The sequence below is a fragment of the Micromys minutus genome (assembly GCF_963924665.1).
Source record: "Micromys minutus genome assembly, chromosome: 2".
In the NCBI taxonomy this organism is placed as follows: Eukaryota; Metazoa; Chordata; class Mammalia; order Rodentia; family Muridae; genus Micromys; species Micromys minutus.
Genome location: NC_137971.1, coordinates 48,666,631 through 48,689,538, shown reverse-complemented (window position 1 = coordinate 48,689,538; position 22,908 = coordinate 48,666,631). Strand labels below are relative to the sequence as shown.

At 41.4% G+C, this 22,908-nt stretch overlaps 1 protein-coding gene across 4 annotated transcripts; it reads left to right on the top strand.

Annotated features, from left to right (window-relative positions):
- Window positions 1–57: 57 nt before the first annotated feature.
- CPSF7 (cleavage and polyadenylation specific factor 7) lies at window positions 58–21,916 on the top strand. Of its 4 annotated transcripts, XM_080912685.1 has the most exons (10): window positions 58–122; window positions 740–848; window positions 5,867–6,085; window positions 6,904–7,007; window positions 7,373–7,545; window positions 9,673–10,087; window positions 11,339–11,457; window positions 14,122–14,290; window positions 15,181–15,348; window positions 20,005–21,916. In XM_080912685.1, the coding sequence occupies exons 2-9, from the start codon at window positions 795–797 to the stop codon at window positions 15,341–15,343; spliced, it is 1,416 nt and encodes a 471-aa protein (XP_080768811.1). In that variant the 5' UTR covers window positions 58–122; window positions 740–794; the 3' UTR covers window positions 15,344–15,348; window positions 20,005–21,916. The 4 variants fall into 4 exon arrangements, with proteins under 4 accessions (XP_080768811.1, XP_080768812.1, XP_080768810.1 ...); XM_080912686.1 differs by lacking the exon at window positions 58–122 and having other exon boundaries at window positions 647–848; window positions 7,373–7,518; XM_080912684.1 differs by lacking the exon at window positions 58–122 and having other exon boundaries at window positions 647–848.
- Window positions 21,917–22,908: the final 992 nt, after the last annotated feature.

Here is a 22,908-nt window from a genome sequence, read left to right as displayed (position 1 = left end):
AGCGTATGGCGGAAGTAGCGGTGCGTGTGACGCCGCCGGTGGGGGGGCGGGACCTGGGGCGGAGAGCGGTTCGCGCGCTTCGGGCCTAGTCGGGACTCTCCGCGGCCGCCGCCATATTCCCGGTAACGGGGGCGCGCGGCCGGGGGCCGTCGGGGCCGGAAAGAGGGCCGGGGCTGGCGCCGCGGAGGGGAGGGGGTCGGTTGGGGTGACGGCGGCGGAAGACGGCGGGTGGAGGGAAGCGCGGGCCTTTGAGGGAGGGGCTGAGATCCTAGAGCTGTGGGAGGGAGCAGGGCAGGCCTAGCCGAGAGCGAGGACCGGGGCCCGGTTGGACTGGAGGCGGCGGGAGCTTCCGGGCCCGCGCGGGGCTCCGGCTTGGGACGCCCCCTGGGCCTAGCAGGTGCGACGGGCTGAGCTTGCTGCCCTCGCCGCAGTGGTTCTTCACAGGCCCTCTCAAGAGTCATGGCCTGGACTTGGCGGTGGCGCCATAGGCAGCTACGGGCGCCGACTCGGCGCGTCTCGGGTCGGGCCCGCGGGTGATGGGCAGCGAGCCCCGCGAGCCCGAGCGGCCTGGGAGAGCTGGGGGCGGCGCGAGGCTGGGGGCGGGGCGGAGCGGGTGGGGCCAGGCTCAGGGCTGCCGGGATGCTGCCTCTCCGGAGACAAGAGGTTGTTGACCCTTGTCCTCCTCCCAGCCTGGGACCCTTGTGCCTTAAAAATTTTTACCCTTTTCTGAATACCGTAGTGGCATCTTTCTTACTTTGTCCGTTCTCCGGGCTTGAGAGCGTATTTCCGGAGCCATGTCAGAAGGAGTGGACTTGATTGATATATACGCTGATGAAGAGTTCAATCAGGTGAGAAGAATTAGTAGTTTTGGGTTTTCTTCCATCGTCTACTGGCAGTGGTTTCTCTCTCAACTCAAAATAATTCTCCTTAGTATCGAAGGAATTCCCCCTAGCGGAGACTTGGAAGACGACTGACCATTCCTCTTTATGTTAATTTGAACCTCCAGGCTTCAATTTTAAAGGGTTTGCTTTAAGAGCAAATAAAAACCCAAGTGTAATAGAATGGTGAATCAGCCTGTGGAATTGTTTCCCCAAGTCATTCCAGAGTTGAATGACTAACCATAATTAAAACTGAAAATTACATTTGTTGCAGTATTGCTGGGATAATTTTGATACTTGTTACTTTGCTGTTCTCTCAGCTTGCAGCTCCAGAATGTTTGTCTCTCTCCCCCTGCTAGTTCCCTCCCAATGGTGTAGAAAGTACAAGAGATAACTTGAAAGACAGAGTATACCAACTGCCTTAAAGATGGCGTTCCAGCTCCACTCCAGGTGTTTTCAATCTTTTAAATAGCTTAACTGTCTTCTTGAGAATTCTGTGGGCATTTTTGGTATGGTTGGGAAGGAAAGTAAAACCATTGAATAAACTAAAGGCAAGTCAAAGACTTGGTTATCCTATTTTGAATTTGTGTTTTTACATTTTAAATGTCCTTTAAAATAGTAATCTATGATGCTGTGTTCTTTGATCTTGAGGTCAAAGCTCAACGGAAAGTTTCTATTTAAAACTTTTCTCTTACCTGGGTTCTTTTTAGTAGTTATCCTTGAGCTAGCTGGTTCTTGTCATTGTATTCCAGTAGGTACACGTAAGGACCGGGAAAGAATGGACTAGAATGCCTAGGTTGTAGCCTGACCTTGATAGGCAACAAGAGAGACTCATACATCCCATAATTTTATTTTAAATTTTGTTTGAGTGGTTTGCAGTTACCCAAGTAGTGTGGGGTTCCCTAGAACTGGTGTTACAGGTAGTTGCGAACCTCTTGATGTAGATCCTAGTAACCAGATTCAAGTCCTCTGGACAAAGAAAGTTATCTACTGAGCCCTCTTTCTAGTCTTGGTTTCCTGGGTTTTATGTGTTTGTTTGAATCAGACTTTGGTCATTTTAAATTTATGGCTTTTTCATTAACAAGACTTTCTTAATTCTGTATTACTGAAAGAGACCCCCAATTCTCAATCTATATTGTTGACTGGTACTGCAACTAATTCACATTGGAGAATAGACAGTTGTTAACCACGGGCCATGTTTGGTCTAAAGAAAAAGTAATAAATGGTTTATAACTTACGAGTCATAGACAAGACATAGTCCTTGTCCAGTAGTCACTACTTTGTCAAGGTACACATTATTACCCTCAGTGATTTGTTCATTAATTCACTTTTTTATAAAAAGGGACTTTCTGGTCTAAAGCCAAAATTAGTGTGTGGACATTTATACCAAGCAGGCAGTGTTTGATATGGAGAAAGTCGAAGCAAATATAGACTTTGAATGTTTTACATTCTAAAAGTTGAAAAGGGGGCACCCCATCCCCATAAGTTAATTTTTGGCAGAGCTGGTTTTTGTGTAATCCCGAAGCTGCTAAATTGTTTAAAAGTCTTGGTAGAGTGGTTAAAAGTTGGCTTAGATGGAAGTCAACCTGTAGGAATTGGGTTTTTGAATGTCTTAGAGCACAGTTACTGGTTTGTTCCTAGCTAGCCCCACATAGAACTCCCTCAAGAGCACTTTCATCCTTGAAAAAAATTAACACATTTACTATGTAGGACCCTATGGTATTTGCTTCTGCACTCTGGCAGCATATGCTAAAAGAACCTTTTGCAGAGTTACTTTATTGCTGTTACATTGGGAGTCCTGGGATTCATATTACTCAGTCAGACAGGAGCAAACTAAAAGGGTGACTGAAAACTGCTACTCTCCTGAATTTTCTGTTTATTCCTTCTCATGCTAAGATAGGCTTTATAAAGTATGCCTATCAGGAAAGATTTGAACTACTCCTGTAGGATTACTACTGCCCGAGCTATCGAGGTATTGGGAAAGAGTGAATCCCTGTGCTGGAAAATAGGTGCCATTTGTGGTGACTAAGTAAAAGTGATATAGCTGGGTATGGTGGTACACATCCATAATCCCAGTGCTCTGGAGGTTGGGCAGGATTCCTACAAGTTGGAGGCCAAATTAGAGACAATGTCAGACTGTCAGGAAACACAACAGTAACAGTGCAGAACAGTGGGCAATGGTGATGGGGGAGAAGGTGTTGAGAACTGTGGAGATAGGAGTATGAGGCCCAAAATTGATGTGGCCTTCTAAAAACCAGAGAAAAGGTAACCAACAGTTACGATGGTTTTACTGAGAAAACTATATCCAAGTTAGTTACTTCATTGGGTCAGATACTGAATAGGAAATAGGGATAGTGAACATATTGAAAGGCAAAATCAAATCCTACTAGGAAGCTTCATGACATACTGTAGCTTTTTGTGTGTACCCTTAACAACAAAATTCTTATTGAACTATTCAATATTGAATACATATTTTAAATTTAAACTTAACAAAAATTTTAGCATTGCCACCTACAAAACAGGGTGTGTATTTGATTTTTGCTTCTTTTGTGGGACCATATGGGTTGGGGGAGTTGTTTGCTTGTTTGTTTGTAATTTTTTTTACAGTTCAGTCAGGAAAGACAAGGTTTCTTTCTCTCTGTAGCACCTGGTTATTCTGGAACTCACTGTAGAGTAGGCTGGCCTCAAACTCAGAGATCTGTCTGCCTTTGCCTCCTAAGTACTGGGATTAAAGGCATATGCCACCATGCCCAGCTACTGCTAGCTTTTTTAGGTCCCGTGGCTTGGATAGACCATTGATACTTGGAACATTCAAATTCATTGTGTTTTCTTTCTGAAGTGGTAATCTACACAAACAAGGCCCTCCTATAGGATTGATCCTTTTTTGTTCTTTCAGGAATTTTTCAAAGAGCCCATTGATTGCCTTTAAGTTAACAGTATGAACAGTTCCTACTGTTGTGTTTGCTTCCCAAGTTGAAGTCTTCATACTGGTTCATTGACCCTTTTATTTATTTACTTATTTTTTAACTAGCCAGTTCTCAGTAATGACTTTTACCTTAGAACTCTTAGATATATCTTTGAATGACAGATACTGCATAAAAGGAATCTTAAAGGTTTGCCAACTTTGAGTATATAAAATACTATTATTTCCTTATTGCCTTTAAGTTTCATTTGAAAATCTTTTTTCCCTCTTCAGAAAGCCTTGGTGGGAGGTATAAAGTCTAGTTATCCTTAATATCCTTTGGGGATTGGTCTCCTCTGTAACAAAATCTTTAGGTGCTTAAGTCTATTTTTTAAAAAAGTTAATGGGCCTAATGGTATAGTCCTGTACCCCAGCCATTAAGGAGACTGAGGCAGAAGTTATCACAAGTTCAAGACCAGTCTTGACAACTTGAGAACTTAGCCAGACCCTATCTAATAATTTATTTAAAAAAAAAAATCAAAGCTATAGCTCAGTGGTAAAGACAGATGTTGCCTAGCATAAGTAGCGGTATTCCATGCAAAATCTCTATGCATTCCTTTCACATACTTAAAAAAAAAATCTCTAGATAATGACAATGATTGTTTTGGCTTTGTTAACAGCAAAATCTAGGGCTTGCCTTTTACTAGGAGAAATATCTACCCCTGACCCTTGTATTTTTAATTTTATGTTTTATGTGTGTTTTGCTTGTATGTATGTCTATACATCGTGTGTGCATTGCCTTTAGAGGCCAAAGGAAGGCATCAGATCACCTGGGACTGGAGTTAGTTATTTGTAAGCTGCTGCCAGTCGTGCTTGGAATCAAACCCAGGTCCTCTGGAAGAGTAGCCTGTGTTTCTAACCACTGAGCCATATCTCCTGCTCCCATCTTAAAGAAAAATGTAAAGGATGTTTTCAGCTGGTTAAGTCTGAATGGGAAACTGACAGATATAGAGAGCTAAGAATGGCTTGTGAGGATTAGAGTATTGGACAGGATAGAGTTGTTGAGTCTTCTGGGAGGTGGGGTGTTCGGGATTTGGGTGATTTTTATTTTTCCATTTGTTTTATGTATGGCCTATGTGTTAAGGTCAGAAGACAAAACTTTTCTTCTGCCATGTGAGTTCTGGTAATTGAATTCAGGCACCGGGCTTGTTAGCAAATGTATTTATCTACTAAATCATCTCAATAACTTTTTGTTTTATTTGTTTTTTATAAGATGGTCCAGTACTTATGATCTCAAACTCAGCTAGCTGTCAGCTGCTGATCTCCTTCCTCTACCTCCCAAATGCTGGGATTACAGGCACATGGGCCACTATGCCCACTTCAAGTTCTTTTTGTGTCTCAGACTACAAGGGCAAATCACTGTACTTGACACATAAATACTGGAGCTTGAACCTAGAGCCTCGTGTGTGCAAGGCAAGCACTCTACTACAACTGAACTATATCCCCAGCCCTCTACTCCTTTCTTTTTGTGTTTTGTAGGTGGCTATTAGAAAACTGAGATTGTATTTTGTGAGCTTGGAAGTTTCCCCAGGTCATTTCTATAAACTTAAACGATAACTCCCAGTTTTGGTTTGTTTCATTTTGCCTACTCGCTTTTGCATTCTTCTGTTTTATATTTCTAGATAAATGTACTCTTATTATATGCAATAATATATAGCTTGATATTAAAAGTACATTTTATTAATATATCTGAGATGTGGTCTTGGATCTGACATCACTGATCTCATGCATGTCTTGAGATGTATCTCATTCGTATTGGTTTGTTTGCTTATTTACTATCTCTTTGATCCTCACAGGAGGCTAAACTCATACTTTCCCATTGCTAATAAAATCTTAGAAATCTCATAAGTAATACTAAGAGTTTCAAATCCAGAGTCTTCTGTACCCTTTTTCCTAGAGTGGGAGAAGGAGGTCTTGTACATTACTCTACAAAGCATTTAACTATAGGTTCTAAATCAGCTAGACTGAAGCAGAAGAAACAAACTGAAAAGTTTGAAGGCTTCATTATCACTTCCTCATCTTTTAGGACTCGGAGTTCAACAACACAGATCAGATTGACCTATATGATGATGTGTTGACGGCTGCCTCACAGCCCTCAGATGACAGAAGCAGTAGCACAGAACCACCCCCTCCTGTTCGCCAGGAGCCAGCTCCCAAACCAAACAACAAGACCCCTGCAATTCTGTATACATACAGTGGCCTGCGGAGTCGGCGAGCGGCTGTCTATGTAGGCAGTTTCTCCTGGGTGAGCAAGGATAACCAAAAATCTTAAGGGTGGGCTGGAGGGAGAGCACTGGGAGGTGATGGCATTTTCAGAAACCACTGTTGCACTGTTTTGTGCTCTGATGGGGTTGGATTTCTTTTTCCTGGGATCAGGTTGGATTGATCTCTGAAAGAGAACTATCCTGAGGACGTACTGGTGCCGAAGAAAACATTGATTAAGTGGGTAGTTGCCTTTTCTGCCATCTTATTACTGCCCCTGACCCTGGGGCTTTATGTCTAGCAGGGTCATCTATGGGACGAGATATCAGAGTGAACACCTTGAACTCTTGGTGGTCATTAGATGGTCCTGTGATAATGGTGGGTGATGGGGATCAAAGACCTTGATAGCTGTAGTGTATTTGGGATATGTGCTGACTATTCTGTAAAAATTATGGTGTGACATGTTTTGGGGCTGGTGGTGGGGACTGCCAAATCAGGAAATGTATACACTGATGGGAATATTCCTGGCATGGTCAACTCAACCCTGTCAGATCTATAATTAAAGTTGTTAGCAATCTGTTTGAACTGATGATCAACCAGCCCACATGTCAGTCAAAATTAAAATAAATTTTAATCTTAATTCCCAAACATAGGGGTTGTGGGGTTAGATGGGTTTAGAGTTTGGGACAATAAAAAAAGCCTGCAGTGATTGAAATATTGCTGGGCTTTGGGGTTTCCTGTGGGTGGTTATGGTTGTGGCTGGAGTCCTAGATTTGGGAACAGGACTTGGAACATCTGGGTGGGTGGGTAACAGGCATGTAGCTCTTGACATTTCTCCCTTTTCCATCTTGCCGGCCCCAGTGGACCACAGACCAGCAGCTGATCCAGGTTATTCGCTCTATAGGAGTCTATGATGTGGTGGAGTTGAAATTTGCAGAGAATCGTGCAAATGGCCAGTCTAAAGGGTGAGATCTAGAGCTGGGGAGCCCCTCTAAGTTTGTAGCTATTTGGGTGACAGATTTTACATGTTTGAACTTGGATTCTAACCCCCTTCCACCCTGGCCTAGCTTACTACCTTGGTTTTGACAAACTGCCAAAGATTTGGGACCTAGCTGGAATGAAATTGAACATCCATCTGTTGAAGGGAAAGAATGTTAATTTTAAATTCCAAAAAGTAAGGAAAAACAGGAAATTTATAGGGTGGCACCTTCTTGTTGCTGATAGGGAATGGGGGTATGGGTTTGGAAGGGTATTTAAATAATTTAGCAAGATGCCTTTTCTTTAGCTCAGTGTCTAAATATTTTATTCCTCTTTTAATTTGTTCCTTAAGGTATGCTGAGGTGGTGGTAGCCTCTGAAAATTCTGTCCACAAATTGCTGGAACTCTTACCAGGAAAAGTTCTTAATGGAGAAAAAGTAGATGTGAGGCCGGCCACCCGGCAGAACTTATCACAGTTTGAGGCTCAGGCTCGGAAACGTGAGTGCGTCCGAGTCCCAAGAGGGGGTACGTCGAGACCATCTGTATGATGGGGGGAGATTGTGGGCTTGTTGCTGTGATGTGGAGGATTTGGGGCAAGGGTGCTTGCTGTTAGTACTGGTTTGGTGGCACAATTGGTGGGTGGGCCTAAGAATGAGATTTGAGTAAAGAGGACAGTGTTGGGAGTCAGATTTAGGTTGTCAGTGGGTTCTGCCTTTGTCTCTTCTGTTTGGCCTTCTGAACAATTCAGTTCACTTCTTGGGGCCTCTTTCCCATCTGAACTAAAAAATGATTAAAGTTCCTATCATTGGTCAATTCTGTATTCTTCCATAAATGGATATACCATGAATGGGGTTCTCAAAAACCAGACACCCTAAAGTGTAATTAAGGTATACAGAGGTGGCTAATATCCTGTTATGAGTATATATTTGGTATTCTCTGTTAAAAATCAACCATAAGAAGTATTAGGTAATAAAAGTTCAGTGTTGTTTCTCCATTGTTGTTCTAGAGAAAAGGGATTACTTACAGTTAATGAATATTTAGTTGGCTTGGCAAGTATATCACATTAGTTTTTCTTTAAAATGCAGCATTCTGTTATCTTGTTCCCTTAAGTTCATCTACTCCCTTTAATATGACTGTCCATCATTCTTGTCATTATCAACTAATAAGTTACTATTTTGGTTCATGTATCAGTTTGAATGGCATAATTCAATCTCTTAGGGTCTGATTATACCCTGGTGAACTACTAAAATCAGATTTCTAAACCTGAGGACCAACCTTGGCTTATACTGACTTCACAGGTACAGATACCCTGCAATGGCCTGCCTTTGATTGAAACAGTCAGCCTCCTTTTCTTTCACAATGGATGATAGCAGAAGCATTTCATCACATACCTGCTGTCACTACTTTGTACTTAGCTCTAAAACAGTAGTTCCTTGTGTTGATGGGATATGTCCTTCCTGTGAAGATAGTCTCTTTAATGGAAACAACAGTCCTCTCTGTTGACAGCCTAGGTGGATGAACTATATTCTATAATTGCCCTGGGTTAAAAGGCACACACTTCTTTGACAACTCAACATTTTCCTGTCCCTTGTTTCAGAGTATTTGTATAATTCAGCCCTCTCCTGGTTTCCCCAAGATACATCTCTTTGCAGTTATATTGAGAGTAGTATTCTTTACCTCTTCTCAGCTTTTTCCTTGTGTGTGTTACTTTTTTCTTTTTCTTTTTCTTTTTTTTTCTGAAAATAAAGCCAGTGGAATCGTCTGCTTAAAATGGCTGTTTCTCTGAGGACTTGTAACCAGATATACAAATCAAAATTGGAACAGTACCTGACAACGTTGTTAACTGTTACAAAGGATTGCACTTGCTTTAAAACCTGTTTGGTGTATAACAACTTGAGAAAAAAACAGGTAGTCTTGTATTTGAAACATAAGGAACAGGCTGGCCATATCTGATAGTGAAGAAGTCATGTAGTTAATCCCAGCATAAGCTTGCCTTGAGCATTAACCCTAAATGTAAGTTCCAGTTTAAGAAGCACTCTGCCTCTCTGTATTTGCTAAACATCTTTCTGTCTGCAAGTCTCAAGCCCATAATGTCATGATCTGTTGGGGTCTGCTTTAACTAGGCTGAACTAGCTCTTTGAATAAAATGTAGGTAGAGGATGACGGTCTCCTGCTTTTCCTGTTCTTTCTTCAATTCTCTGGCTAGAGCTCTATGGCAAAAAGAATGTTTCTAGAGTTCAGCACAATAAAGTATAACTCATAGTTGGTCTTGAGTCTCTGAACTCTTGAAGGTAAAATTCAGCAGAATATCATCATTTGCTTATGGGTTGTTTGGAGCATATACATTTATTTGAAAATAGGAAATAAGGTTTCTCTTAAATATGTTTTAAGCACTTTGAGAATCCTAGATGAGAGCATCTATTAACATACAAGACTTAAGAGTTCTGTTGCTTTTGGAGTTGTCTTAACCAAAATACTTCTGATCTTTTTTCTGGGGCCAATGGAAAGGTACCAAATGATTCGTTTCTTCTCTCTTAGCTACTTCACTTGTGTTCTTTTATATGGTACCAGACTTGCTGAGAGATGAACTGGTCCTATTGCTATATTCAAAGCATGCCTGGGCAGTAACATTAGCTCTGTTTTGCTTTGCAGGAATACCTCCACGGGCCCACTCCCGAGATTCTAGTGATTCTGCTGACGGACGGGCTACCCCCTCTGAGAATCTTGTACCCTCATCTGCTCGTGTGGATAAGCCCCCCAGCGTGTTGCCCTACTTTAACCGTCCTCCTTCAGCCCTTCCCCTAATGGGTCTGCCCCCACCCCCAATTCCACCCCCACCACCTCTCTCCTCAAGCTTTGGTGTCCCTCCTCCTCCTCCTGGTATCCACTACCAGCATCTCATGCCCCCCCCTCCTCGATTACCTCCTCATCTGGCTGTACCTCCCCCTGGGGCCATCCCACCAGCCCTTCACCTCAATCCAGCCTTCTTCCCCCCACCAAATGCTACAGTGGGGCCTCCACCAGATACTTACATGAAGGCCTCTACACCCTATAACCACCATGGCAGGTAAAAACTGTATTTCCCTGCAGCTTTGAGCCAGGATAGTAGAGTACACTCTGTGTGTGTGTGTGTTCGTTTTGAGACAAGGTCTCACTACGTAGACCAGCTGCCCTCAAACTCAGCAATCCATCTGCCTCCACTCTTGAATGCTGGTATTAAATTTCTGGCATATACTATCACAACAAGCAAGACAGTGATGGTGGTTCATGCTTTTAGTTCCAGTAAGAGAAGCAGAGTGAGTGAATCTCTTGAGTTTGAAAATAGCCTGGTCTACTGAGTGAGTTCCAGGACAGTCAGAGCTACACAGAAAAGCCCTGTCTTAAAAAAAACAAAGGGGCCAGAGAGGTGGTGCAGTGGAGTGGTTAAGAGCACTGACTGCTCTTCCAGAGGATGGGTTCAATTTCTAGCCCCCAAGTGTTAACTCTCAACTGTCTATGACTCCTTGTTCCAGGAGACCTGGCACCCTCACACAGACATATATGCAAGGCAAAATAATAATTTAAAAAGCAGAGGGTGTTTTAGACATTTCCCATGAATAGGTACTGAATGCTGGTAGTTTTCCTCTATATTCTCACTGTGATGTCGAGTTCTGAGGCATAGATTAGTTAGTGTCTACCAGAGGTTAGTTTTGCATGCCCATATGTGCAACTGCACATGTGTATTAGCTACATGTGTGCTTGTGTGCATTTGCGTGTGGAAGCCAAAGTACAACCTTTGGTCTCATTCTCAAACATGCCGTCCACCTTGCTTAAGACAGTCTTTCATTGGCCTGGAGCTCACCCAAGTAGATTAAACTGGCTAGCCAGTGGGCCCCATGGATCCATTTGTCTCCAGCACTGGGGTTATAAGCATGTTCTACCATGACTGATATTTTTGGGTGGATTCTGGACATTTGAGCTCAGGTCCTCGAGCTTACATGGCAAGAGCTTTATGAGCTGTTATTTCCCACAGCTCTGCTGTTGTTTTTTATTTAGTGTTTTCTGTTTTCATCTTATCTACTTGACCCAAAACATGTCTTTCATAGCTCTCTTTTAGCAGCTTGTTTACACTCAGTGCCATAAATGGCTGCTGCAAATGCTACAATGATTACTGCTGTTGAGTTAAACCAAAATTAGGAACACATACGATACAAATTCTGTCCTTGAAGAAAAGAATGAACATTAAGACATACCTAGAGAAGAACTGAATAATAGTACTATAAAATGTGGTGAAAATAATAAAGGTTGTGGGCAGTCAGCTGTGTAATTGTCTCTGCAGCCGAGATTCAGGCCCTCCACCTTCTTCAGTGAGTGAAGCTGAATTTGAAGAGATAATGAAGCGAAACAGAGCAATTTCCAGCAGTGCCATTTCCAAAGCAGTGTCTGGAGCCAGTGCAGGTGATTAACTCTTGCTTTATTGCCTTAAATTTTTCCCCTTTGTCATTTCCATGTGGAAAACTTTGAAAAGTTGAGTTGGAGCACTGTTAGAGGTCAGAAGATAATGCACTTCAAAAGCAGTATGATTTTTTGGCTTTGAGAAAACTCCAGTCAAATGTCAAGACTTGCTTTGTAGAAAACAACTCAGTGCCTTGACTGAGTAATAGATACTATTTCCTGTTTGTATTATAGAATGTAATTGCTGTCTCTGAAAGATCTTGATTTCAGAAGTGATCTTTAGACTTTGTGTCTATGCAGTAGCTCCAACTCCAAGTAGAATTAAAAGCCCTGGGGTTTTTAGAAGTGATACCCCAACTAGATGGTGCTTTGTTATACTAAGAAGTCTGGCAAAGCTGGTGGCCTGTAGGTAGGCTGTCCTCTAAATGCAAGTCTGTTGTCATCCTAAGGCATATTACCCTTTCAGCTAACTTGCCCTGCTCTCAGCAGTGCATGCAGAATCAGCAACTAGGATTTGGAAAGCCCTGGACATAAAAGAAGAGGATGTAGAATGGAAAGTTTGTGGCTGTAACTCAGTGGGTAGAGCAATGGCCTGGCATACTAGAATAGAAAGGTTTGGAGTTCTGGTCCAAGCCATTCTCACTTCCTTACTGGGGTTTTCCCACATGAATCTAAATGTAATATAGACTGTAAGTTCAAATTGACTGTTAACCTGTTTTCCATAATTCTGATCTTTGGCTTCAATTTGTTTCTAGGGTAGTTTAAAAACAAAGTATGTGTTCTTGTCAGTTCTTCCCTCACCAGAACTTGACGTCTTAAATTAAAAAATAATACATGTTCATTGTTAAACAATACACAAAGAAGTTTAGAGGAAATCATCTTTGTTCCTTTTTCAATGTCAGTCCCACCGCCCTAAGATGGCAGATAAGTAAATCTTTTATCTCCCTCTCTTTTTCTTATTCCAGTCATAGAAACTATATTTATTCTCTGTGCCTCTAAAACAGAACTTCCGTGCCTTTATGGAGCTGATATGCCAGTGTTTCTGGTCCTTCACAGTGCCATGCTTCCTTCATAGTTCCTGTTCGTTCTGTTCTTGGTACTTTGCATAAAGGAAGCCACCCAGTTATAATTTTCACCAGACTTCTGTATGGATTTGTTGAGTCCAGTGCACATTTGGGAAATGAAAGGTCTAATTATTGAAGGCAGCATGATGTTTTTCTTAAATCTACAAGAGTACGTATATGAAAGAGAGGGGGGATATTTTAGACAGTTTATACACCACAGTGATCATACACACACACACACACACACACACACATACATACATATGGTGTGTTTGTGTATATTATCTAATGAAAGCTGGTTTTATATAAATACACTTTGTGGTATTTCAACAATGATGAAGCTACATCAGCAAATTTTTCATGTTAGCCTATCATTGAAAGCTGTATATTACATATACATATAATAGAGAGTATTATAAATACATATAATAGAGGTGTATGAGTTAACAAAACACACACAAATGCACACACGTATGTGTGTGTGCCTGATTATAGATTTAAAATAGTGTGTAGATTCAGACATAGTGTCAAATCTAATCCCAGCACTCAGAAGGCAGAATTGGATGAGTCTCTGAGTTATGCAGTAAGACCTTGTGAAAAAAAAATGTGTAGACTCAATACTATGTTTAAGAAAAAAACTGAAATTTTTCTGTGAAGACTACCAAGACTACCTTTTGAATGGTGGGTATTCCTCCATTTTGGAAGGATGAGTACAGATATTACAACATATCTATAATTTTGGTTGTTCCTTACAAAAATTAGCTGCAAGGCTGGATATGTGTAGTTTGGTGATAGATTAATTGCCTAATATGCTCAAAGCTCTGAGTTCAACACCCAGTACTTCACAGCAAAAAAAAAAAAAAAGTATATTTATCTTTTGCTTTCTATATTTTGGACACCTATCTTATTAGTATAGCTTAACTTCTGTTATTTGTTGAGACCTACTGTGTGTTTAGCATTGTGCTAAACTTTTATAAGATGACTTTTTTTGCTTAAAGATTTATCTCATGAGTTTTAACAACTTAATAATCTATGCTTAATTTATGTAGCAAGCAAAGGCCCTAGCAAAGATAAAACAATAAACAGTATTATTAAAACATAGTTAAACATACATAGTTCTATGAACAGAAAAGTTTTAGAATTGTTGGCTTAAATATAGGGATAGTTTATTTTTTAAGACTTATGCGTATGTTTTGCACCATATACATTCTTGGGATTCAGGGGCCCATTTGGTTCCCTGAAACTAGAGCTATGAGTGGTTGTGAGCCATGTAGGTGCTGGAAATCAAACCCAGGTCCTCTAAAAGAGCAACAAGTGATCTTAAAAGCCGAGCTATCTTTCCAGCTCCAGGGCAGTTTAATCAGTATTGTCAAGTAAGCCTTGAACAAGTATGCACTAATTATAGGTCCATTAGTATATGTCAGACTTCAGACTAGACTGTAGCTGTTACTCAGTTTTATACCTGCTATGTCTCCTTTGTTCATTTTACTGTGGCTTTTTAAAACAGCTAGTTATTGACAATTTATGTCCTCCTGCACTCTCCTTTTGGACCAGTTTGGTTACTGCCTCTGCTCATCCTTGACCTTTCCTTCCATCCTATCAGGGGATTACAGTGACGCCATTGAGACACTACTCACAGCCATTGCAGTTATCAAACAGTCCCGAGTCGCCAATGATGAGCGTTGCCGGGTCCTCATCTCCTCTCTTAAGGACTGTCTTCATGGCATAGAGGCCAAGTCATACAGTGTGGGTGCCAGTGGAAGCTCTTCTAGGTGAGTTGATTGCTTTGGGGTTGATTGACCTTGAGCAACACTCTTCTGAAGCTTGGTTGGGAAAAGGAGAAAACCTAGGGTATCTAATATTGTCTGGATAAAGAGGGGACCTCATATTCACATTTTTTAAAATTATTTATTTATTTTATGTATGTGAGCACACTGTCACTCTCTTCAGACACACCAGAAGAGGGCATCAGATCCCATTACAAATGATTGTGAGCCACCGTGTGGTTGCTGGGAATTGAACTCAGGACCTCTCAAAGAGCAGTCAGTGCTCTTAACTGCTGACCCATCATTTACCTCTTTAAGGAGAAGAAATCAATGAGACATTTCAATGAGTATTGTTAGCAGTGGCCTCATTTAGGAAAAAGAGTCTAAAAAAGAACATAGGCTTCAAGGGCTGGGGACATAGCTCAGTGACCAGACTTCTTGCCTAGCACACAAGGTCCTGGGTTTAGTCTTAAACTCCTTGGGGTCAGGGAATGGGGAGGCTGGGCCTAGGTGGGCACATAGGGATTTTAACCAATGGGCTTAGGTTTGAGTCTCAGTTCTGTTGCTAACCAACTGTATGGCCATCTTGAGTGTGGAAGTTAGCAACTTTCTGAGAATTTAAGAGGAAAAGTTCTAGTACTTGCCTACAGACCTGCTGTAAAGGTTAAATCATAATACTTGGAAAGTTCTAAATACTATGTTCAATATATATTAGTAAGATCTCGACAAATCTGTCAGCCATTCCCCCCCCCCCAAAAAAAAAGTTTAAGCTTTAGGAAGCTAAGGTTTTCCAACAGTGCCCCTATGATAGAGAATATTTTAGGTGAGCATTGGGAGATGCAAAACCTCGTGTGGCATAGGCCAGCTGGGTTGAGACTAAAAGATATTTCTGACAGGAAAAGACATCGGTCCAGGGAGAGGTCACCCAGCCGGTCCCGGGAGAGTAGCAGGAGGCACCGAGACTTGCTTCATAATGAAGACCGTCATGATGATTATTTCCAAGAGAGGAACCGGGAGCATGAGAGACACCGGGATAGAGAACGGGACCGGCACCACTGAGAAAGGTGGGAAAGAAGCCCTGTTCCTGGCCAGTGGATTGTATGTAAATTAGGTATGGTGGCTCATGCCTGTAATCCCAGCATTTGGGAAACCAATGCAGGAAGATTGCCATGAGTTGAAGGGTAGCTTGGACTACAGAGTAAGACCCTGTCTCAAAACAAAACGATTTGTAATAGAAATGTTCTGCCCTCCTTCAAATTCTTAATAAAGGAAAGCCATTGTTACTGTCATCAATAATAATTTCATGTATTATTACATTATTATCCCAGTTTTCAAGTAAAAGGGAAAACTTAGTTTTCACGATAAAATTTTAATGACTTCAAGAATATTCATTAAAGCTTTAGAGTAGAAAACTATTCTGGAAAATTTTAACAGCTTTAGAGATCTTGTGATATTTTTGTTTTTAGTAAAGTTTGTTAAAAGTGGGAGTTTTGAGGAATTGGTGTGGATGATTGAAAAGGTAGGTCAGCTCTTCTGACTTGGGGACTGCCTCAGCAGGACTTGGCCTTCCTGTGTCTCAGCTCTGCTTTTCTCTAATTTCATTCACAGAAAGATCTCCATCTTAGAGGATGTGCCTGTAGCTCTTGAGTTTTATCCCACTATTTTACAATCCCAACTGAAAGCTGCTAACAAGGATTGTAGTGTAAGAAAGAATGGATGTTGGTTCTGTTTCTGTGGAGGTGTGGAAAATAGACCAGTATATGACTAGGAGGATTCCTACCCGGTCTGTTGTCTGATTGGCTGTTCTGAAGTAATATACTTGAACGGGCCCTGTAGTTCTTTTTTACTCTTAATTTATGTACATTGGTATTTTGTCTGTATGTATGTCTGTGTGTGAGTATCAGATCCTCTGGAACAGGAGTCACAGACAGTTGTGAGCTGCCAGGTAGATGCTGGGAATTGAACCCAGGTCCTCTGGAAGAGCAGCCAGTGTTCTTAAACACTGAGCCATCTCTCCAGCCTTGGCTCTGTAGTTACTAACTATGGATGATTACTGAATGGGGAAGATTGGGAACCCTCACCTCTTGTGCATTTTCATAGGTCTTGGTAAACTGAAACCTTTTAAAAAGTCTGTAAAACTCTGCATAGGGGACAGCCTCCTAACAGACAAGAAAGCATTCCTTTGTGTTTGTCCTTGAGTTGCTGTTAGCATTATCTGCCTTAACTTCTTTGGGTTTTTTGAGACAGGGTCTCTTTATGTAGTCCTGGCTGTCCTGTGTACATTATGTATACCAGGCTGGCCTGGAACTCAGAAAAATCCTCCTGCCACTGCCTCAAGAAGCAATATTAAAAGCAGCTTGGCACTTAGACTTATAGCTGAGTGTTTTTGTCATCTTTTACAGAAAGTAAATGGAATGATAAAAATTACTAATGCTTTTAATCTATACCTTTCTCTATTCCTTTTTTTTTTTTCTTTTAAGCTTAGTGTTTCTTTTTTCTTCTTAATCTTTTTAATATTTTTCACACAGTATATTCTTATCATGGTTTCCTCTCATTTGTCTCCTCCCAGATCATCCTACCCATCAAATTCTGTGCCTTATTTCTTTCTTTCTTTAAAAAATAAACAGGCTTTCACTGTTCTTATCTCACAGAACTCTCAAATGTAGGATAACCTACATAGAGCCAGCAGTTAAGCTCTGAATGGATTCCGTGTTTGTATTTCTAGATTTTTGCAACAGATTTGAGTTTTGAAAGATGTCCAAATTAACACATAATAGCTTGTAAAATGTAAGCTAATGAAGATAGAACCCACAAGTGGCTTTGGCTGGCTTTCTTGTTGGGGATGAGCAAGGTGGGCACGGGTGTTTTGGTCTATGCCTTCATTAAGTAGCAGAATCACTTCTCTTCTGAGTTAGAACAGTTGAAGCATTACTTAAAATCCAAAGCTGCCAACACTGGGTGTTGTGATCATACTTGTAATTCTAGTACTCAGGAGGCTTAGACAAAAGAATAACAAGTTCAAGGTCAGCAGGAACTACATAGTGGGACTTTGTCTCCCCCAACCCACAAAAAAATAACTTCACATGTGGTTTTTGGAATTGGTTGGGATAAGAGTGACCTGGAAGAGCCAGGATGGGTGCACACTTAATCCTAACACTCAAGAGGCAGAAGCAGCCAGATCTCAGAGTTGGAGGCTACTCTGGTCTACAGAACAAGTTCCAGGACAGCTAGTTGCACTGAAAAACCCTATCTTGAAGAAGAAAAATTAAAGCAAAAAGAAAAATATCCAGAAGGGGAGCTGTCACTTGTTCTTTGCAAAGCAGCAGTTGTAGTCTCTAGAGCCTATTCAGTGTACCTTACTAGCATAGATGACTGCCTGTCGCCATCCCTGGTGGCTTTATTCTTTGACAGCCTTTTGATAGTGAAATTGCCATTAAGACTTGTTGATCCATCTGAAAGTCCTCTATTGGTAGTTATAAAAAACATCTATTTGATTGGTACAGCCCTATGACAAAACAAGGAAAACTCATGGGTAAGCTTTCCACATTACTTCTTTCCTGGTTTCCCCTGACATATGTGCAAGTGAATCAGACACTTTAAAGAGATTTTTTTTTTCTCCTTAAAGAACAAAAAAAAAAAAAAATCATCTTGAATTTTCTTGGTAGTCTGATTAAATCTTCATTTACTAAGTTGTAGCTTAGAAGGTTTCATGTTGGTGAAGAGATATACCGATCTCTGTAAAGAACTTAATCCTCCAAGCTATTTAAACAGCATTTACAGCATCTTTACTTAAAAATGATTGTATTTCTGTGCTGTGAATACATGTTCCCTGATCAGGAAAGGTATGTTTTGTGCAGAGGCCTCAATGGAACAGCAGCATCCTCTTCTCTCAGGAGAGAGCTCCAGCTCTGGGGTTTGAGGCTGACAGGCCAACTGAAGTGATGGGTCTTTGGCTTCTGTATACATTGAGACACTACTGTCAACACCAGTTCCCTTGATGTACCAGTCATCCTGTCCATTTCTTCAAGATATGTATGTGTATGCTTTGAGGTTTGAGGGTGAACCTAGGTACTCTGTGTGTTCAACTCTCAGTAATTGTCCTAATATTTTAGGGTGTTTCTTACTTGAAATAGAATCATTCTCATTTCATCCGTATTCTCTTGATCCATTGAAAACTGAGCTTTCTGTTCAAGTTTGGTTGAGCTTAAAAAGATCAGCCAATTGTGATGGTACATACCAGTAATACCAACACTCAGGAGACTAAGGTAGGGGGAATATGATTTCAAAGCAAACCTAAACCTGAATGTTACAAAACAAAGAAGGCTTCAGTTTTTCTTTATAGAAACTGAGACAAATACTTGCATATATGTTTGGAGAAACCAGCAAGGTAAAAATCGTTCTGATTCTGAGTAGCAACTGAGAACAGTGCTAGCTCAGGAGGCAGCATGCAGATTTCTTCTGCATAGCATTCATGTGTGTGCCTTTGGATGGCTCTTTCTCTCCCCCATCTCCTCCCCCTTAAGACAGGGTTTCTATATGTAACAGTCCTGTTTCCTGGAACTTGCTCTGTAGTTGAACTTGCTTTGGCCTTTGAACTCTCCAAGATCTGCCTACCTCTGCCTCCCAAGTTCAGGGGTTAAAGGATTGTACCACCACTGCCAGGCTTAAGAAGCTTCTTTACAAAGGTATTGTGTATTTCTGCAATTCCAGGTTCAGTTTAGTAAATAGTCTACACCTAAATTTAATTCTCCCCTTTCCTTTTGACCTTTGGTTCTGTTTTATATCAAGTGACCATACTGCCGTCTACATGTTTCAGGTTGCTAGGGACCTTAAGATCAGCAACGTGGCAAAAGGCCTAGCAGCTGTCAGATGTTTTTGATGGTGACTACTCTTTCCTTCTTACATGCTCTGCTTTTGTTCTTGGCCAAGTCATTTGGGTTTAATGTTCTTGTATTTTTGAGTCCTCACCCACAACTGTTATATGGGAAAAGTCTTAAAATCATTTGCATTTTATTCATCACAGCCTGGAATGGCTCTTGTGCTGTGTGTCTGTGTGCACATGCATAAGTACACTGTTTTGGAGTCTGTTTTTGTTGGAGTGTGTGGGGTGGGAATGTTTCTTTGGGTTTTGTTCTTGTATAGTCTGTTTTAACCATGACTGCTTGGAAACAACAGAGATAGAGGAGTTTGCAGTGAGAGTGCAGGCTTCTTGCTAGGGCCTCTTGGGTACTAGGGGCTGGTGAATTTGGTTAAATACGAAACTTGTTTTCTTGTTATTGTCCCTCCCGTTTCTTGCTTTCTCTTTTTTTTTTTTTTTTTTTTTCTTTTTTTTTTCTTCTTCTTCTTCTTCTTGCCCGTAAGGTAAGCTATGACTTGCTCAGAATAAATTTTCTCAACCTCCTCTTTCCTTAAAGCATCAATTCTTGAAATGTTAGTTCCTGACCTTTCCCAGCTAAATTATTCTCAAACTACATTAATCTTATTTCGTTGTCTGTTTTTTCCTCTTAACCTTAAATATGCCACCATTTGGGGTTTTTTTTTTTTTTTTTTTTTTTTTTTTTTTTTTTTTAATGCTCTGTGCAGCCACTCCTTAGCTTGTTTTCACTGCCTGCATTCTGACTGAGGTTGTGATTTCAGGAATTGCCAGTTATCTCATATAAGCCCACACTGATAAGAGAGTGGCCTCTAACCGGTGTTCTCTTCTGGTGCTTTCATTGCAGGAGTCTGGGTGGAAGCAAATTGTTTTTAATGGACTTGCATCTCCTCACCTCGATCAGGACTAAAGGACGGAGGCCGCTCCACCCCTTCCCCTTCTTCCAAACCCCTAACTTCCTCCAGGCAAAACCCTCTGCCCTGCAGGATTGAAGATGGCTTGGTAGCCCTCCCAATCCCACACCTCCTGTTTGCCAGGGGGAAGAACGTAAAGACTTGCTGGGGTAGGGAATGAGGGCAGACAGGAAGACAGCAAAATGTCCAGCCCATAGTCTCCATAGAGAATGGTGCTTTGTCCAAGGAACCCTGAGTTTCTGATTGCCCAGGAGCAGTCAGTGGTGAGGTTACTGAGAGAAAACTTCCTTCCCAGAGAGAATGGATCCTCTATGTGAGATCTTAGGAAAGTGACTGGGTGTGCCAAAAATGCCCAGGGTTCTGCCTTCAGTACTAGATTTGATGGGGCCAAGAGGGTCCAAACCCTGCTAACATACCACTTGTTCAACTCCTTTGTTTTCCTAGCCGGTTGAGGAGGGACCATGAGAACAGAAACTACCTGTGAAAGTGTTCTCAGTTTTCTCCTCACATATTGACAGTTTATTTCCCTGGCCTCCTAGAGGGCTGAATCCTTTTGACTCCTTGCTATCTGACTCCTCAGTGGACTTGCCCCTCCGAAGCAGAACCCGGGAGGTTTCTGTCTGCTGGAAACCTATGCCAGCCAGATACCACCATTTGCTGCTTCAGGCTTGTCCGTCTGTTGCAATAACCAGCTCTTAGGTGTTTCCTTTCCCTGAGACTTTCCATTTAACATGGAATCCTTTCCCAGAAGGCTTCTTCCTTGTTTTAGAGGAAGGTACTGCCTTTGGGACTTAGGGATGTCACGGAACTTCAGTAACAAGCACCCCCTAGTTAGTAAAGTACCAAAAGTGTGGGGAAGAAATTTGAGCAGAATGTAGCCTACTCACATGGGCTCTTTTTCAGGTCTGATGTAAGCATGGGCTTGCATTCCCAAGGTACATACTCTGGAATAACTCAGCACTAATAGGCAGGTAAAGTCAAGACTGTGGTTTTGGGTTTTGATTTTTTTGGGTTTTTTTTTCCTTTTACTCTGATACTTCCCCTTTGCCTGGAGGGTTTCCGGCCTTTAACAAGAAGCAGAAAAGAATTGGAGCCAGACTTTAGTGAACTCAGCTCAGAGTTATAAGGACTAGCACACTGGTGGCCATTTTCTGCACAAACAAATGGAATTTTTTTTTTTTTTAAGCATCCAAATTGTGATAGGTTGCTCCTGATGGAGGTAGCCACAGTCCATCATAGGGTGATGTTCCTTCTGCATCCATCTGCAGGGCCTGTGAGATCTAATGTGAAAAGAGACATGACATGTGAGATGGGATTTGGTATGTGAGGCATAGGGGTCATTGGAGACTTCAAACTCAGAGGGAAGACTGTAGAAGAAGCTTTCTCTCTTCTCAGCATACTTCTGATAGACCCTCAGTCACCGAAGGAGTACCCCCAAGGTTGGAGAGGCACATTCCCTTTGGACAGAGGCTACAAGTTGTGGCTTATTTTTCTGTCCCCTAAACCAATCCCTACTCCACCAACATAGCATCCTGCCTAATTGGCTAAGTGATATGCTTATTCTTAAAAGCAGCTCGGGGTGTCTTTTTAAAATGTAGAGGAAGAAAGTGACAGTTAAGGAAAAACAACATAAAATATCAGAAAAGCTGTTTAACCAGAGAATTATTTTCTCCCCATTTTTATTTTTACTCAGTGACATAATTTTTAGTTTTATTCCTCATAGCAAAAGGAGAAAAAAAAATCCCAATCCTCAAAAGGCCAAGGCCCCCGTCCCCTGTTGTCGGTGATTTGTTTGTCTTTCTGATAGGTTGAAATTGTGTAATAAACTTGATGACGATGTCAATCTTTTATACTGCATTGTATTTTTTTCCTTTTGTAACAAAATATTTTTAAATAATAAATGGGGTGTGAGCTGTTTACGGATTCTGCATTGAATAGATTTGTTGAGGTGTCTGGGCATGGGAATGGACTGATACAGGTCCTGTGTGATAAAGGGAACCTCGGGTTCTACAGTGTAACTTGGTAATGGCAGTGGTCTCTACAGCTGTAGCTAACATGGTGAGGCCCCTAGGAGGCCAATGTGGACCTTGTGCCTCTCAGTTTGTCCTCTCCGAGTTAAGGAGCACTTCCAAGTCATCCTAACCACTCACAGTTCCCAAGTCTTACTTGCAGATTGTGTTTCCTACCCTGTGGAGTTGTGGTAGTGTCCTGTTAGGGAAGAACACTTAAGTCTTCTGCTTCCTTTTCCATGGACAAGCAGTGTGACTTCAGTCTCTCTTCAAAAATGAAAATTGCTGTTCTGCCTTTATATTAAGGGTATGATTTGTGGACAGAATTACCATCTAAATTTGAGAAGTAGAAACTAGAAAGCTTAGAAATACTGAGGGATTTCCAGAAGAGCTTACTGACAAAGCAGTGGCATCTTACCAGTTTATCATTTGCACAAATACGACAGAGGGATTCAAGTACTAAAATGTCACCATTAACCAAGGATTTTACTGAGCTGGTCCCTAGAACAACATTGTGTCTAAACCTAAATGGAAAAACCAAATTCAGCATCCAAAAGTCCTGAATGTATCCATAAAAACAATCACCTGTTTTGTTGTTGTAGTTATTGTTTTTATATACACTTATTAGTGCTTGTGTGTCTGCCTGTCTCCATGTGTGTACACAGGCATATGTCTAGAGGCCAGGGGATAGCTTGCAAAGTTTGTTCTTTCCACTTGGTACTCCTGGATAAGCAAACTGGTCAGGCTTGGCACCTTAAGGTAAATGAGTCATCACACCAGCTCTTAGGGGTTTTTTTGTTGTTTTTTTTTTTTAAAGACAGTCTCTTT